An 18713-nucleotide genomic window follows, 5' to 3' on the forward strand; every position below is an offset into this window, starting at 1 on the left:
GAAATAGTGAAAACTGATGACCAAAATCCAGTAGCGAGTAGACAACTAACTGGTAAAGAATTTAAATCCAACAAAAATAAAATTAGAAAAGGTTGCAGAAGAAATCTACAGATATCTGAGAAGAGGCTTGAATGTGACTAATTCTAGTACTAATACAAGAAGCTCAATAAACAGAACAACATAAGGGTCATACAGGAAGCTAGTAATTAGTTTTACAGTAAAGAGAGACCAAATAAATTATAAACAGTATTGAACTTTACTAAATTTTATTAATGAATCCAATACTCAATTAGTTAACAACTAATATTTATTGATAATTATAAGATTAAAATTTGAATAACAGTATTTACAGTCATCACAAAATATTTCAAAAGTTTAATAACCTTTCCCTATCATTATTCAGTTTTATTCATTTATATTTTAATTAAAAGGTATAACCATTCAATTTTATCTGAAGAGGAAAATGTTGCCCTTATCTATGGTGCAGTACACTTTTTTTTGTCAGCAATTTGAATTTAAATAATAATGAAAGCACGGAGGGAGAAGGAGACTTAAACTCTAGTAACTTGCGCACGTCGTCTCTTTGAGTGTCTTCTTGAAGCTTCCAACTGTTGATATTGAGGAGATATTTCTCTGAAGATGTCAACCTGCTCCTCCTCTGGTATTGTTGCTCTGAGAAAACAAACATGTAATAGAAAAATACACAAAATATACAGTACATATAAGTTAAAGAGCTGGTCTAATTTATTGCTCACCTTTGAACTAAAAAGTTCTTTGAAATATGGAAACTAAATAGTATCTTATAATAAATCTGTATACAACTGAAAATCATGATTGCTTTAGTCCATAATATCTATACTGTAATAAGACTGAATTTAAGACAAAAAAAAAAAAGAAACTTCCACTGGGTTTCAAAGCCAAAGCTTTATCCTATGAAGCAATTATGCACTTCACAGGAACTCATTGCACTATTGGAAGTTGTGAAAATACTTGAGAAGCAATTAGCCTAAGTTGCATTGTGAATATAAATGAGATAAGGCTACTTTTTTTTATTTTGTGATTTGCTGTCAAGGTAGTTACTTGTGGGAAGTGTTAACAAGTACATCAATTGTCTGAAGTAAGTTATTGCCACAATGCAAATGTTACTTTGCTAGCTAAATCATAAATAAGCCATGTAGGCACTGATATATAATGATAGATCAATAACAATACATACCTGTAATCTTTCATGAGATCATACTTCTCCCATGGTTTCTCCAGCAATTTTGCACGTTTATAGAATTTTTCAGGTAGACCTAGGTCCATTACGCCCTGTAGATTTTTTCTCTCCCACCGCTCATGCCATGGCCGACCTCTTAATTGCACCTGAAATGATAAATGCGGTTATCATATGGTAAACAAGTGAAGATAATAACTGCTAAATACATTAATATTTGGTTGAAAATGCTTTGCTTAAATAAGATTAATTTACAATTTTTTGTTCAGGTAAGCACTAATCAGACTTTACACTGCAAGCCTTATAAAATGCTCACATATACAAAAAATTTACATAGGTACATGTACCAGCAATTTTTTTAGTAGTAAAAAGTACCAGCTTTTATCATTACAGTACCTCTATTTCCCACTTTTATAGTTGGAAGAGATAATAAAAAAAGTAATTGAGCAAAAGGTTATAGACATTAAACAATAATATATTAAATAATACTTGTCCATCACAATATAATTCATAACACAGTATAACATCATAGATAAACAAGCAACTACTGTACCACGATCCAGCAGTAACCAACCATTTCATAACACCAGATATTCTGGGCTCTTTATGCAATATGGACACTTGATAAAGGATATCTATAAACATGTTAAAATAATTATCTAAATCATAATGTTTTACACCACCTACTATTGACAATTCCAACTACAAATACTAACAATGTATTATACTTCAAAGAAATTCAAGAGATGACTAATCTCCAACACTAGGTGAATTTTACAATAGGGTTGGATATAGCTTACTTGAATTCCTGTGGACACCCAAGATCTTTGGGATATTATAAATATGCAATGCATATACTAGTGAAACTCTTAAAGACTGAGAGATGAATACCTGGCTTAGAAACCACACTGCAGTACTCAATATCCTAGCCTCTACTATCATGTCATCTACAAAAATATTTAAGTTAATTTCTCAGTTGGTGTTGCATCTACAGACAAGATTCTGGTGTCATTTTATAAAACATCTCTTCATTAAATTCATAAAGATTCCCTAAAGGTTAATAATGCATATTTAACATTGAAAACCAATAAATTTTTAACATGGCTGGTGACTGCTCTACATTACCTTAAAAGTGTGTTAAAAGTTATTCTTAAAGATCAACATTCAAATACTTTGAAATTGCTACACCTTACATTTATGCCTCAGATTACTCATGTAGTTGTGAAGCGTTCTCAAAAGAAAACCTACAATTTGTGGTGGTAAAACGGCATAAAAAGGATACATAAAACAATTTGAAATTAACCCACAAGTTTCTAGTACTGAATTAATTAATTTGTCTTGTTGGTAAAAGAGCGAGATATTATGAGTGAGAGAGGGAGGGAGCATGCATGTGTAATTACCTAATTACATAAGTGTACAGTATTTACAGGATGAAATCTACGCTCACGGTGTTCCGTCTCCTAAGCACTCTTGTCATATAACGCTTTGAAATTACTGAAATTATTGTATGTGAAAATTTAAATTACTGTGTGTGTAGTGAGGGTGGAGGGGTGGCAACTGCACTACAAGAACCACAAATATAAAGTAATGTAAAGCATTAACTCGCAAAACCTAAGCAGATGAGGAGTCACAATAATGTGGTTGTAAATATAATAACCAAACCACACATCAGATGGAAAAATGACGACGTTTCAGTTCGTCCTGAACATTATCAAGACACATGCGAGGAAAATACAAAACAAAACCTACCTTTAGAGGATTAATTGGTACAGGAGCTCCTTCCTGCAGAATCTCAGGTATCATATCCAGAGGAAAGGTAGAGTATTCAGGTAAAGCATCACGGAGATACAGAAGCTCATCATCCAGACGCTTCTCCAGTCGCAACACCTCAATATTTTGAATTAACGGAGAATACATTTCATACCTGATTTCAATGCCTAGAGAAAAAGAGAAATGAGATACTGTATAAAGTATTTTAAAGGATGTGAAGGATGAAGAACATACAGTATTTTACAGTACATGTTATCAAAAATTAATTAAGACAATTATATACATATATATGTATATGTATATATATAATTATACTTATATATTTATTTTACTTCCATTATTTAAGCCAAATTAATTAAGGATGGGTTCTGTCGGCGTGTACTCTCGAGTACGGCTTTCAAGCTCGTACACTTACATGTGTTGAACTAGGGTCCAAAATGATAATGAAAAATGTCAATTATTTTCCTCCATGTTTTTTTTTACTTACCTTGATGATCAATTACATTTCGAAGAATAAACCATGATCGTAGACCTGTTCCACCACGTTGAATACAAATCCCTACAAATCGATTTGTTTTGCCTGAAGCATTGGGATCTCCAACAGACACAGCCATGATGGAACCTACAAGATAAAATCTCTCAGATAAACATGTTCCATAATTATGAGAAAATGCAAATCCACATACTGTAAGCAATGAACATTACTTCTATAATGAACATTTTTGTTTCCATATCCATATCATGTTAACATTTTTAAAACTTAAAAGATGTGAAAAATGCCTCCCCTCATTAAATATTTAATAGTTGTTTGTCAGCCCTGGTTCTGTCCAATGAAGTTTGGATTGGGGAAAGATATAGAAGTGGGCATTGCTTAGAATACCTTAATCATAAATTTCATCATTTAGGACATTTTCCAGTGGTGTATCCTGCATGTTAGGTATTTTTTGCTCGTGTTGGTAAAATTCCTGTAGTGAAGTAGCACATGCTCACCTAAGATAGCATACAATATGTGAGACACGACTTTGAATATCTTCTAATAGATAATGTTTATGTAAGAAAGCAGTGTCCAATTCTTATTTGTTTTTGTCATCTCAACATATAATGATACTATAACTGCATTATCCTGGGGCTCAACATATGATGACAACCACACTTTAAGGGTTAAATTTCAGTAAATCACATTTGAGCCTCAAGACCATGCAGCCATCTTGCACCTAATTCTGTGAACTTTCACCAGAGCATAGGTAACCTGGCACCTCTTACCAACTAGTGTTATATGTTCCCATACATTAAATGGGTCAGAAACATAACTCAGTAATTTGCTATAAAAAAAATACATCATTCTTTTGGTCCATACAAGTTATAGAATACAGAAAGGAAAAATTTATAGATTGAGTAATGAAAAATGATAAAATAAATAATAAAAATAAAGAAACGTTTACCTACCAACATAAAACTCAGGGATTTCCATAATAGCCCTGCGTGCCAACATATCATGCCGTTCCAGCTTTTCGCGGAGTCTGTTTCTCCATTCAGGTTTTGGATCAGGCAGAAACTCTGGAAACGCTATCCTGGTAAATGAGAGCCAAATTCAATGTATGTTTTAAGTGATGATCCTTATGTTAAGTGTCCAATAATCTAGATATTACCCCAACATCAATTGATGAATATCAATTATAGTACAGATTGCAACATGCTTTACAAACGCAGAGTATCTGAAAATGCCAGTTCCCAATTTGGGTTGAAGGGGTGGTGGGGGAGGTCTGTCAGTGGTTGGGCAGGGATGGGCTCAATCCGATAATGCTTATGACACTTGACCCCGTTGGCCAGAATTTTGTCTTTAATTGTTGATGTACATCATATATATTTTTGGTTACAGATTTTGTTTATTAACATTATTAGGATAATAAAAATATATACAAATACTTGTTTTATGAATGTTATTGTATTAGACGGAAACTCTCTAGGCTATTTCTGGCTGGCAATCTAATGAGCTAGTCACCTACCAGCAGGTTCTCTTGGGGTGAGAGGGAGAGCAACAGTGAGGGTGGGAGGGAAAGCATCAGTGTGGGTGGGAGGGAGAGCACCAGTGAGGATGGGAGGGAGAACAGCAGCGAGTGTTGGAGTAAAAGCATCATTGAGGGTTGGAGGAAGAGAGGCAGTAAGGGTCCTAGGCAATGAGGGAGCACCAGTGAGGATGGGAGGGAGAACAGCAGTGAGTGTTGGAGTAAAAGCATCATTGAGGGTTGGAGGAAGAGAGGCAGTAAGGGTCCTAGGCAATGAGGGACTGAGGTAATGAGAGAGAAATGAGGAATTTGTATATGAAGTTTTTGAAAACAAGAGCGAAGGGAACGAAACAAATATACCTGTAAATTAAAAAGTCTTTTACAAAGGTCTCCAAGAAAGCTCACATTGCACCACCTGCACCTGACTCATCACATGTTGACCCAAATTCTTCAACATCTGAGGTTACCTCATCACTATTAATCTCCACTTCAGTCAACCCAACACCACCAACATCCACCACCACCTCTTCCGTGTACAGTATATAACAATGCTCCATCAACAATAAAAATCAAGTTAGAAAGTGGATCAGGACGTCTCGTATTGTTTTGAGTACAAACAAAAGACTGTCAAATTATATCTTGAAATTTTAAATTTTTTCCCCCAGATTTTCAGGATGACAAGACCACATATATAAACACAAGTTATCCGACTAGTCTCAGCCCCGAGGGGGTTTGTAAAGCACGTGGCTGTCTCAATGTATCAGATTGAAGAAAATTAAGCTAATATCAATGCTTTATTATCTGTATAAAGATTCATTGTAGGCTACATCTTAGCAAAATTTTAGTTTATCTCTGAATATAGTATCTCTAGTTTTGATGCTTTGTGTTCTCTTTCCTTTAAGGGGCTGGCAATATGCAAAATCTCCTTTAAAATGTCTAACTTTATGTAGGGAATAGTACCCAACCACTTGGACCATCAAGGATAAAACCCTGAACCTGCAAGGAGCAAGTACCAACCAGTTCATGTGGATGGGAAATTATTATGTCCTTTAATATTAATTTTAGCTTGTTTACTTCACTATTACTGTATTTATTTAAGGCAAAGTAGAAAAATACCTGAAGTCATGAGGCATTTGTAGCTGTTTTTCACTGTCACCATCCTGAGCTTTCCTATAGGGAAGAACTTTTGCTGTTGAAACCTGGGCAGGTCCTTTTCTAAACCATTTAAAACCTATGAATGAAACGCAGGTAAAATTAAAATGTTACTGTATATGGTATTTTGACAAGGTCATGAACTTGAATTTTAGTTATTTAGTGCTGTAATAAAACTATATTACATATAGTTTTATAGAAATTATATATATATTACTATATATAGTAATATATCTCTATATATATTATATATATTAGATGGGTAACACTTATAACCTTATATCTGCTTAAGGGGATTCTGTAAATACTGTAAATGTATATGGATTATTCACATAGGGTAATCAATGGAAGCAATCCTGGCCTCCAACTTCAAATAATAATTTTAAATTAAAATATAAATGCCTCCCAGAAAAAATGTCTAAAATGAACCAGATAACTGCAGAACAAAATTTCTTATTTGGTACATATAAATTATAATTTGTAAATGTACCTATTATAAGAAAAAATCCCTTAATTGATTTTTTTTCAAAATATTTACAAGGTTAGCCGGCACCCAGTGCCAAAAAACATCATGGGGTCTGAATGTGACCCTGCCACGCTGTTCCATTTTTAATTCTGGCAACCCCAACCAGCCAAATTTCATCCCGGGCCACAGATCATTATCTCTGACAATCTGAGTGAAATTAGGACCAAGCGTCTGGCCTCCAACTTTGAAAAACTCTCTCTCTCTCTCTCTCTCTCTCTTATATAGAAACAGTACAGTATATGAGTGAAGTTATGTGTATGGAACTGATGGTAATGTTAAATGCCAATGTATGATTTGATCAGACCCAGTACAATAAGATCATATCACAAAGTATGCATACTGTAGGTAGTGCATTGTAAACTTTCCACCACTGTTCACTAGATGGGTGTGGGGTGCATGATTAGTGAGGATGCAACTGGTTCACCGCAGATGTTAATTGTTCGGTTTAGACTTATGGTCCAATTCTTGAACCATTTGTGCTATAAAAGGCAATTTATATATTTATATATATTAAACTGTGTATATAACTTAACACATCTTATCATCCTTGAGAATGAATAGGTAGTATAGTCGGGTTCGTTCTCGTCACACAATCGAGAATTCTGGGCTCGAATCCCAGGTGGGACAGAAATTGTTGAGCGCATTTCCTATCACCTAATGCCTCTATTCACCTAGCAGTAAGTAAGTACCCAGAAGTTGGCTTGTTGTGAGGTTGCATCCTGGGGGAGGTCACGGTAATTCGACCCTGGGAGGGACCTCTATATAAACCTATCGTATAAATATACTTTGGCTGCCTGTCTCCCGACACAATAAATTATTATTATGAATTAATTATCAGATTGCAGTGTGATAGCTAAATGAATTTGGGGAATTGGTTTCTAAAATAATTGACAGTGTATCCCTATGTACTTAAATCATTCAAATTCAAATGTTTATTCAGGTAAAAGTACATACATAGAAGATGAGATACAAACATAATGTTGGATTTATAGAGCTAGTACATACAATACCTAAAGCCACTAATACGCTTGGCGTTTCGGGCAAGGTGTGGGGGGAAAAAACACTTAAGACTAAAACTTAATACTAATTGAGATTCAAATATAAATTGTGTTGAAATGGTTGGAGGGGACATGGCAGAAATCAGCAATTAAACGAGTTGGTCATTGAAAATAACACATGGGTTGACATTCAGGGGGTAAGGCAGGTGATGGAATATGCAATTCGTTCCTATTTAAAGATATTTCTCATTTGATTAAAGGGCATTGTATCACATAACATACCTGAGAATTGTCTTGGTGCGCTCAATATCCTCGTTGAGGTGATATTCTTTAAGATGAAAGAAGTTTTTGTGGTAATGCCGGCCATTTTCATTTGTTTACTTCATCACAGTTGCCATACGTGGTAGCAGGGAACGTTTAGCTTTGAAAATGGTTCAATCAATATAATGAATTGATATACAAAATATAGGACAACAAATATATGGCACAACAAATATATTGCACAATAAATATATATAGCACAATAAATATATATATGAATGTTTATTTAGGCACGAGTTCATACATAAAAGCAATAGCGCAATAAATATATCGTTGAACAAATATTTAACAAACAAAACATAAAGCCCAATAACCAAGTAAATGTACTCTACGACAATTTAGAGCACAATATAATTCCACGTGACTAGCCATCCTATGAAATGGGAGTTATTAGATGAATTCACAGCTAGTCTTTGATCTAAACTGTAATTCGTTATACAGAATAGGGTAGAATACACATTTATTTATTTATTTATTTATTTATATTGCTGTGTATACCTAAACCTGTTAATAAACAAAATTATTTGCAGGATGCTCGTATAAAATATTAATATTTGTAAATGTGTATAGATTTATACTAATCGTATATTTTAAGCTCGAAGTGTATTTATATTTATAGGTTGTTAGTGATGATAACTATAGCTGTTTTTTTGTTTTACATAATGTTTTGGTGACCATAATTGATGGTTTATCAAATATGGTAATATCAAACAACCTTATCATTGTGTTCATTGCTGTCTTCTTTTATGTGCTAGCCATATGCTGTATTGTGACTACCAATTTTTGTCAACTACCATTCAAGCTGTCATTGCAATCAATCTTATATTGTTTCTGCTGTATTGTGCCTACCAATTTGTTGTCAACTACCATTTTAAGCTGTCATTGCAATCAATCATAGCTACCTATGTGCTTTAATATACTGTACCTATAATTTTCTCTCATTTTTTTTTTCATTCCATGTAATCTGTTAGCATTTTTTTGTCTATAAATTTTGCAAGTATTTACCTCCTTAAAATTTTCTTAGATTAAGGACCTGCCCGAAACGCTGCGCGTGCTAGTGGCTTTACAAGACTGTAATTACCATAATTGTATCCTCACATTCCTTATGTACATTCTTGTATATGCATAAATAAATAAATAAATAAATAAATAAATAAATAAAGTTTAAGTAAATTCTCGCGGCGTTGGCACAACTATGCACAGGAGACCTCTGGCGGGTCTGATGGATACTACTGTTACCATGGCAATACAGACGCCGCCTCGGACACTGGTGCAAAAATAATAATACAGCATTAACAGCGATAAAACTACGTTGGATTGTGTATCGCAATCTCCACTAATGTTGAGTTGTATATTTCATCAACTGAAACTTGAGGTGACTAAAAAAGATTTCTTCCTTTAATGATTGCAGTATAAAACTAGATAATTACCAGAATTTACCTGAGAGCCATTAAGACTAGTGGCCTCGATGATGACAGGAAGCCGGCTGCTTGTCAAAGGTCCCTATTTGCTATAAATAATAAAAAGTGCAAGAATAATAATAATAATTATTATTATTTTAAATCTCTAGTTTTATACTAAAGTTAATCATTTTGATTTTGTTCATTTATAAATATCCCGTTTGCTAACTGAATGTAGTAACTAAGTGATTGTAACCTATCCACCGCTGCCCACTGGATGGGAGGCAGTATGGAGGATACATATCTCAATTATGATACTAGCTTTCCATATAAGCCAGTTGCTTAATTTAGAAAATATACTTGGGATCGGTCTCTAGCCCATTGTTGATGTGACGATGTGCATTGAATTTTGTAACTAGCTCATTAGGATTGTAACTTGCTTAGCTACATGAATTGTTGGGTTCATCCCTGAGCCCATTATGTGCCTCTGTAAACCTTTCCACTACCGCCCATGATGGGTATGCGGTGCATAATAAATGAGCTAAACTAAACTAACTTCATTTATCATGACCCCAAGATTCATCCTATGAGCTGTAGTGGAAAAGTGAGAGGCATAATGGGCTCAGGAACTGAACCCCAAAGTTCATTTAGCTAAGTAATTTGCAATTTTAAAATACCTATAGTTGTAATTAAATAAATGTCAAATCTTTTATGCCAAAATTGGTTCAAGTATTGGACCACAACATTCTCAACGCTAAACAGTTTATATCTGTTTTGAGCCAATCGGTACTTTTTACATTAGTAGTAGACATCCATCAGTCTCTGGAGACTATGAAGTTGTGCTCTGGTTGTCGGTCTGGAGTGGCCTCTCCAGGGCGCAAAGCCAGGGTAGGTTGATATGGGGGAGAAGCTGTCACCCATGCAGCAGGTCATCCCCTCTCCACGGCGCTGAAAGTCTTCAATGAAAAAGCAAACGCCAATACGATTGATTCCAGCGCCGTCGCAGGAACTATCAGAACGAGGTGGAAGGTAACATCGAACTGCCCCCAGGGGCTCCAGCTCCGGAGGTTACATCGAAGTTGGTAAAAGAAGGCATTTATGAACATTAGTTCATTTATTATGCACCCCATACGCATCCTGTGGGCAAATAGTGGAAAGGTTACAGATGCACATAATGGGCTCATAACACTTTCTTCCGTAGTGCAAGGGAGATTTTTGAGGTGCAGAGAATGGTAGTCAATTATATAAGGACCTAATGAAGATCACGTAGAACATTCTGACATATTTAACATTAATATTAATGTATTTTCAGGAAATGTTTTAACGGGTTTTAGTATTTCTTTAAACCTTAGCTGTAGTTCGCTTACAATCTCACTTTTATTGTTCACACCGAGATATATGTATTGCCTGCTTAATCTCTAACTCTTGAATGCAAATCAGTAGGCTTGGCAAATTCTCTCAAAGTAAAAATGAACGCAGTCAAGCACTGTATATAGTGATACAGTGAGGGTAATCTTTTTAATTCCTGAAAAATAATTACTTTATTTTTTCAGAAAAGAAGATGGCCACCGGAGAGAATTTTTTTTGCACTTCAGTCGGAGAGAAGCGAGGCATCCCACCCCTCAGGCTACAGCGTAGTCAATCAGCCCGTCCACGGAAGCCTTTGGACGCTCGTGCCTCCGCCAGGATGCGTCTTCCGTCTGCAGTTGTCAATTCTAGCAACACCCAAGGCCATACATCTCCACCTGACCACGCTGAAACCATCATGGAGGAGCTGGAGCTCACAGAAGAAAGACCCCGAGTGACACAAGAATCCCGTAGTGGTAGTATTGAAACTGACTATCACACCAAATCATCAACCAGTAGTTCATACCACACCAGTGACGCCTTTACATCAGCACCTTCATCTCAGGAGAAGCTAAAGACACACCTCTTGCCTCTTAAGCATAGCAGAGATCAAGAAATATCTCTTAAGCGACCCAAATCCTCTGTTGTGAAGAGTGATAAACAGAAGAAACTGAAAGTTAAGACACAACCAGCAAGGGAAGTACTGATGGTCCCCGAAGAGGAAGACATGGAGTTTCCTCCCGTGGTCCTCGATTGTTTCAAGACAAAGGCTGTGTTAGCCAAGGTATGTATTATTTGCCGATGAGTCACAATAACGTGGCTGAAGAATGTTGACTAAACCACACACTAGAAGCTGAAAATACGACGACGTTGTGGTCCATCCTGAACCATTATCAAGTCGATTGTGAAGAGACGATTAATTGATGAAGATTGATGAAGAGTAAGCCACCCAAAAGGTGGCACGGGCATGAATAGCCCGTAAGTGGTGGCCCTTTTGAGCCATTACCAGTATCAAGAGCTGATACTGGAGATCTGTGGAGGTGCGGCTGCACCCTGCGTAATGGAAGATGTCTCCCGTGTGTCCCCTCTGAAAGAGACGATTGATTGATTGATAAAGATTAAGCCGCCCAAAAGGTGGCACGGGCATGAATAGCCCGTAAGTGATGGCCCTTTTGAGCCATTACCATGGAGATCAGTGGAGGTGCGAGTGCACCCTGCGTGACGGGAGATGTCTCCCGTGGAAGAGACGAGAAAGGCACAGGCATAAGTAAGGCAAGATTATTGCCCCCTACAAATCCTTTATCACACCTATCTTTCGACTTGCTTTTACCTTCCTCTAACATTTCCTCCTCCTCGTCCCTTTCTCACCTTACTTATGCCCGTGCCTTTTTCGTCTCTTCATTATGGGCTATTCATGCCCGTGCCACCTCTTGGGTGGCTTAATCTTCATCAATCAATCGTCTCTTCACAATCGACTTGATAATGGTCCAGGACGGACCAAAACGTCGTCGTCTTTTCATCTTCTAGTGTGTGGTTTGGTCAATATGTTTTATTTATTCGTCTTTACATTAAACATTTATTTGAGTAGTTTGTGTATTCACAATGAGAAAACAATGAGAGTATTTTGTTTTAAGATTGTAGCTTCCATAGTACTTTAATTGTTGTTGTATCTTGGATTTATTATTTTATATAGCTGTGATGGTTATTGTATTAATGAAGGTGAAGGAAAGACCCAATATATGTGTAAGTATATTAAAACCAAATTTTCGGATGCAACGTACATCCTTTCTCAAAGTGCTGTAGACAGTGTTTAGCAGAACATTACTTACAGCACCTTACAATGTAGTTACAATGACGACAAATAATACTGTATTTGTTGTCATTGTAACTACTGATGATGGCTCCTGTACGTGGACCTATAGTGCTGTATCGGTCGTTACTCTAGTACTGCTGAGAATGGTGCCTGTGTGTGAACCAATAATACTGCATATTAGTCACTAACATTAATAATAGTGGTCCCTATATGTGGACCTATAATAGTGTATGTGTCGTCACTGTAACAATGCTAATGTGGTCCCTGTATCAGGCATTATGTTACTGTATCTGTCGTCACTATAGCACTGCTGATGGTTGTCCTTATATCAAGCACTATAATACTAAATTTGTCGTCACTAACGCTGGTAATGGTGGCCTTCAGCGTGTGAGCAACGTGTTGACCCCCAGTGAGAGGATCGGCTGCAACTTCACCCCATACTCCTACTTGGTGAGGATCCCGCCAAGGTTTCCACAAGGCCGCCAACACTACTCCGTTCTGCCCTACATACTCCAATACAACACTAGGGTTAGTACTACACCTCCAGCCTGTCCTGCATGTTCCAATACAATGCCAGGGTGAGTATCTCCCCTATCTCAATCAAAATCCGCACTTTGTTTTAACCCCTCAATCTTAATATTAATTTATAAAACTACCTCTGGTGAAATTTTGAAGGAAATTTAAATTTTGAATGGAAATAGTTTAAATTTCACCAATTATATTAGGCTTCTTTGCATATACATCGGTCTTAAGTGTACTCGTACACCATGTATAGACCTGTCTATATATATTCATGATTATAAATAACATAAATCTTATAACTTTCCACCATGTTATGTAAAGTGATTCAAGTTTACAGCCTCCAAGGAACCCAGAGAGCCGGGTGGTGGTCCTAACGAAGTTACTGCAGCGACGGTATCGAGTGTGGGCGTCCTCCCAGGCTGCCTCTGCTAGGGCCCGAACTGCCAGGACTCAGCTGCTCTCTCAGCTCTCGGCAGCCTCCTCCACAATGTCCACTGTCAGGGTCTCTCCAGCCGGCCTCAAAGTCATTGAGGAGTTTCATCTGCAGGATCTCTTGAAGAAACAAGAGCAACGCGCAAAAATTGAAGCAGAGAAGCTCAAAAAGACGAAAGGAATAAAGAAGGTAGGCTTCAATTTGACCCATGGAATAAATGGTAAAATGTTAGAATGAACAAAACAATGGTTGAAGGGAAGAAAACAAAGGGTCGTGCTAAATAGAAACGAATCTGAATGAATAAATGTGATAAGTGGGATGTCCCAAGGGTCCATTTTGGGACCTACCTAAGGTCCCAAAAAGCTAACCAAACTCTTGGTTAGGTCCCTCAATAAGCTAACCAAACTCTTGGGATAATCAAACGTACTTTTGACTATAAGGAAACGAAGGTAATGGTTCAACTGTATAAGTCTCTGGTGCGCCCCCCATTTGGATTACTGTAACCATGCATGGAGACTTCATTTCCAGGACATAGCTGCTCTGGAGAAGATGCAACAAAAGTAATTCCAGAGCTAAGTCGTCTCTCGTATCAAGAACGCTTGAAGGGTACAGGGCTATGAACACTGCAAACCAGGCATGGCAGGGACGAATCTCATTGAAACTTAAAATACTGAACAAGTTAGAGGATGTTGATCCGGATATTTTCTTCAGAAGGTCAGATGTAACACAAACTTGTTGCGGTTTCAAGCTCAACAAGCCATAATGTTGGACTGAGAACAAGAGACGTTTTTTCACCCACATGGTTATTAACCCATGGAACCGCCTATCCACTGAAGCCGTAACTGCCAAAACTGTGCCGAGTTTTAAAATATACCTAGAAAAGATCATCAAGGCAAGTGGGAGAGGGGGGGGGGGACCTTCGACAAGCCGCCGGCTTCCTGTCCTCGTCGAGGCCACTAGGGTTAGCGGCCCACAGGTAAATTAGGTAAACTTTGATTAATTGCACTGAGTTCTCGTCCTGAGCTCAAAAAAATAGTTTTTCGTGTTATTTTATTTATTTATTTTTATTTATTTATGCATATACAAGAATGTACATAAGGAATGTGAGGATACAAATATGGTAATTACAGTCTTGTAAAGCCACTAGCACGCGCAGCGTTTCGGGCAGGTCCTTAATCTAAGAAAATTTTAAGGAGGTAAATACTTGCAAAATTATAGACAAAAAATGATAACAGATTACATGAAATGAAAAAAAAAATGAGAGAAAATTGTAGGTACAGTATATTAAAGCACATAGGTAGCTAAGATTGATTGCAATGACAGCTTGAATGGTAGTTGACAAAAAAATTGGTAGGCATATTGGTAGGCATGTTATTTAATATCACTAATTTTGCTTTTGTTATATTATCATATATCCAGATTAAATTTAATTATCAAACTATATCAGTAAAATTAAAGTATCTCATCCCCCGCCTGATGGTTCAATTTGCTTTACAAAAGAGTATTGGTAAAGCTAGACTAATGAAGAAAACGTTGAGAAGGTGTGTCTTCTGACTTGCGTGTTGTGTTGGGTGCAGGTGGCGAGGAAGGTAAAGCCTCCAGTGAAGTACCGGGAGGCCTCAGAGCTGCGTGGGCTGGAGGAACAGCTCCAGCTACAGAGGGAGGCCGTCGCCCGCCGACCCTCGCCTTCCCCTCAGGACCTCGCTAGGTAAATCCCCTCCTGCCGCCATCTTCCCCTTCGCATCACGACTTCGCCAGATGACTCCTTTCTAATTTCCCCTCCAGGTCCTCCCGCCCTCACTGAAGTCACGTATTTTCAGTCATGGTATTTACATTATTTATTTTGCAGGCGATGAGTCACAATAACGTGGCTGAAGTATGTTGACCAGACCACACACTAAGGTGAAGGGACGACGACGTTTCGGTCCGTCCTGGACCATTCTCAAGTCGATTCAATCGACTTGAGAATGGTCCAGGACGGACCGAAACGTCGTCGTCCCTTCACCTTCTAGTGCGTGGTCTAGTCAACATTATTTATTCTCTTTATATGTTTAATCGTTATTTTCTGGGACCTTATTTTTAATTATTTACGGTTCCCGGTGTATTATTTGGCATCTGAAAATAAACTCTCTGATCTACAACATTCCTTCCTTGGGTTTGGTGAAGGTTCGACCAATACCTGAGTCTAGGGATTAAGGACCACCAGGTGACATCTCCGCCACCTAACCTCCTGAAGGTCGTCACTCTCGACGTCGACAAGATGGTCCTCCGAAACATCAGGTAACACTCCCCTTACCGTTTTCCTATACTACAACGTATCAAGAATAGCATATATATAGCTACTATATGGTATATGAACAGAATGTAAACTGTTGCGTCCCGGAAAGTCTTACTCCTCTCCAGCTTGGAATTGTATTACTTTCATTTAAATTTCAGCTTTAGCCATTTATTTTCAAAATTCCAGTTCTAGCGACTTGTCAGAGGAATTTATTCTGGTTTATGCAAATCAAAAAGCATTAAAACTTCAGGGTTTTTCACAAAATCATAAATAACAAAGTTGGACATGGTAACAATATTTAAGATTTCTTTAACAGTTCAGTCAAGGAAGATAAACAGTCGTCACAGATTGATTGATCTATTAAAGATAGGGCACGCGAATTGTAACACTGAGATCATTTACTAAGTGTATAAATGTGTTACTGAAGGTAAACAGATATCAATGGAAATGTGTTCACGATACACAATGCAAAAAAATATATTCACTTTTAGATGGTCATCGATAATACCTCTTAACATGGCGAGGAAAGCACAACAACATACATATAATTAACTTACACGGAGTTCGTTTGTATGGACAGGTTCAGGCTGGTGGTGAGCGAGCTGGTGGAGGAGCTGCGACAGTGTTACCTGAGGGGGGTGAGGATTGCTGTCCTCAGGTATGCCCTCCTGTGTCCAGCCGTCAGGGCAAGGTAAGCAGGCGATGAGTTACAATAACGTGGCTGAAGTATGTTGACCAAACCACACACTAGAAAGTGAAGGGACGACGACCCTTCTTTTATGACCCTTAAGATTCGACGACGAATCTTAAGGTAAGATTCTGTGAGGGGTATACGTAATTCAGTCTGTATAACCATAGTGACTTATATAACTATGCCAAAATGGTTATATAGCACTGGTTGTAATATGGTGTTTAATTGGGTCATTGTTTCCCTCTGACGGGAGTGTGGCGTTTAGAAGAATGGGATAATTTATTAGTCATACTGGTTTTTGAAGAGTTTGTTAAGATAATATACACTTTATCGGTATTATTTAATGCTATCTCTAATTCTGGGTACTTGGCATCCTCTGGTGAACCTCCCATCTTTAAAACATATGTAATATTGTATCTAAAAAAAAGGGCAGTGTCGACGGGTTTCGTTGCTTGCACTGCCTAGCATTTTATTAAACAAACAACCTTTCTTAATGTCACTGATGCACTGTTATTTGAATTCTGTATATTACGTGCATCAAAGTATCGGAGAACCACGTTACTGTATTGAATGACCAGTATGTCACTGGTTCACTGAGATTAAGAATTCATTTACAATTTGTTTGTGACTTTATACAAAATTTTAGCATATAAAGTAAGGTCTTACATCCTTCATAATATATATAAGCAGCTAGCACTAACACACGGGTGGGACCTCAATATATTGTGCGGTATGGATCAACACTTTCACACAGGTGGGACCCCACATTGTGTGGTGACCATCAGCACCAACACGCAGGTGGGACCCCACATTGTGTGGTGACCATCAGCACCAACACGCAGGTGGGACCCAACATTGTGTGGTGACCATCAGCACCAACACGCAGGTGGGACCCCACATTGTGTGGTGACCATCAGCACCAACACGCAGGTGGGACCCAACATTGTGTGGTGACCATCAGCACCAACACGCAGGTGGGACCCCACATTGTGTGGTAGTGGCCAGCACCAACACGCAGGTGGGACCCCACATTGTGTGGTGACCATCAGCACCAACACGCAGGTGGGACCCAACATTGTGTGGTGACCATCAGCACCAACACGCAGGTGGGACCCCACATTGTGTGGTAGTGACCAGCACCAACACGCAGGCGGGACCCCACATTGTGTGGTAGTGACCAGCACTAACACGCAGGTGGGACCCCACATTGTGTGGTAGTGACCAGCACTAACACACAGCCGTGATCATCACCAGACTGGGCATCAAGGTGGCGCCTGAGAGCCACGAGCCACTAGTTATCCGCGCACCAGTCCCCTGGCACCAGAACTTCATCACCGGCGCCCATCACTGTTACCACAACCTCTTCGCCCTTAACCACCTCCTCAACACTCTCGACACCATCTGGGAGGAAAGGTGAGCTGCTCCACGACAGTTTCTATAAGAACTTTGTATCTTGAGTACCGTTCTTACGGCTGAGATGGTATACTAATTACTGCACCAAGGCATATATAAATCACATCTCTTCCTCGCCTCTCCACACTCTCTTTCCTTCCTTTTTCCTTCACATTTCCACATTCTTCATTACACAATTTGTGCAATGAGTATGAGTAACGGCATAGAATTCCTTTTGAAGATAATCGAAGAAATCATACGAGCTAACAAGTCACTTCCCAGTTAAGCGCTACCGCAGGGATTATTATAGATTCTGATATTTCTTAAAGAGTGGAACTAGGACCGACTTTGAATGGCCTATGTCACTCATATACCTCCAGGTATCATCTTGTAAAATTGGAAATCTGGCCTCCTACTGTGGACAGTCAGGTAGACAAACAAACGGACATATATTCACTTCTATAGATGTAGATGTAAAATTACTGGTTTATGGAATTTGACTCGTACAGCTTTCACATCTATTTTGGATAATATTGATCAGGTGTTTCAAATAGTATTCCTTTGCATATAGCTATTGTACATCTTTGCTATTAAGCATTTTATTGCGGTTTAAACAGTTTGTGTTGGCAGACTTAATAATTTCCAAAACTGTTTTTTTTTTACTAGTCATATTCACCTCAGTGTAGTACTTTTAATAGGCGCGCAGTTCAAGAGTTAACAGCGATGCTACGGCTGTTGGTTCTCTTGGTTCACGTCTCTCTTGGTTCAGGTTCGCTAATTTGCGCTTCGTCAACATGGTGGTCCTGACCGGGGCAGACGACCACAAAGCACCCACACCAGAGACTCTG

General features: G+C 38.2%; 1 protein-coding gene across 1 annotated transcript; it reads right to left on the bottom strand.

The window, feature by feature from the left end:
• Positions 1-249: 249 nt before the first annotated feature.
• Positions 250-8106, bottom strand: mRpL19 (mitochondrial ribosomal protein L19). The gene is made up of 7 exons (XM_045737337.1): positions 7951-8106; positions 6109-6223; positions 4433-4557; positions 3474-3608; positions 2966-3153; positions 1217-1365; positions 250-672 (listed from the first exon to the last, which is right to left on the bottom strand). Exons 1-7 carry the CDS (start codon positions 8039-8041, stop codon positions 552-554), a joined length of 924 nt encoding a protein of 307 aa, XP_045593293.1. The 5' UTR covers positions 8042-8106; the 3' UTR covers positions 250-551.
• Between the last annotated feature and the right edge of the window lie 10607 nt (positions 8107-18713).

The sequence above is a fragment of the Procambarus clarkii genome, chromosome 28 (assembly GCF_040958095.1).
Source record: "Procambarus clarkii isolate CNS0578487 chromosome 28, FALCON_Pclarkii_2.0, whole genome shotgun sequence".
NCBI classification, from domain to species: Eukaryota; Metazoa; Arthropoda; class Malacostraca; order Decapoda; family Cambaridae; genus Procambarus; species Procambarus clarkii.

Excerpts from the sequence above, each read along its gene's own strand:
- mRpL19 (XM_045737337.1), bottom strand. The coding sequence starts at position 8,041 with ATGAAAATGGCCGGCATTACCACAAAAACTTCTTTCATCTTAAAGAAT. Across the intron at positions 6,224-7,950 it reads CGCACCAAGACAATTCTCAG|GTTTTAAATGGTTTAGAAAA; the intron begins GTATGTTATGTG and ends TTTCATTCATAG. Across the intron at positions 3,609-4,432 it reads AATCCCTGAGTTTTATGTTG|GTTCCATCATGGCTGTGTCT; the intron begins GTAGGTAAACGT and ends TTTATCTTGTAG.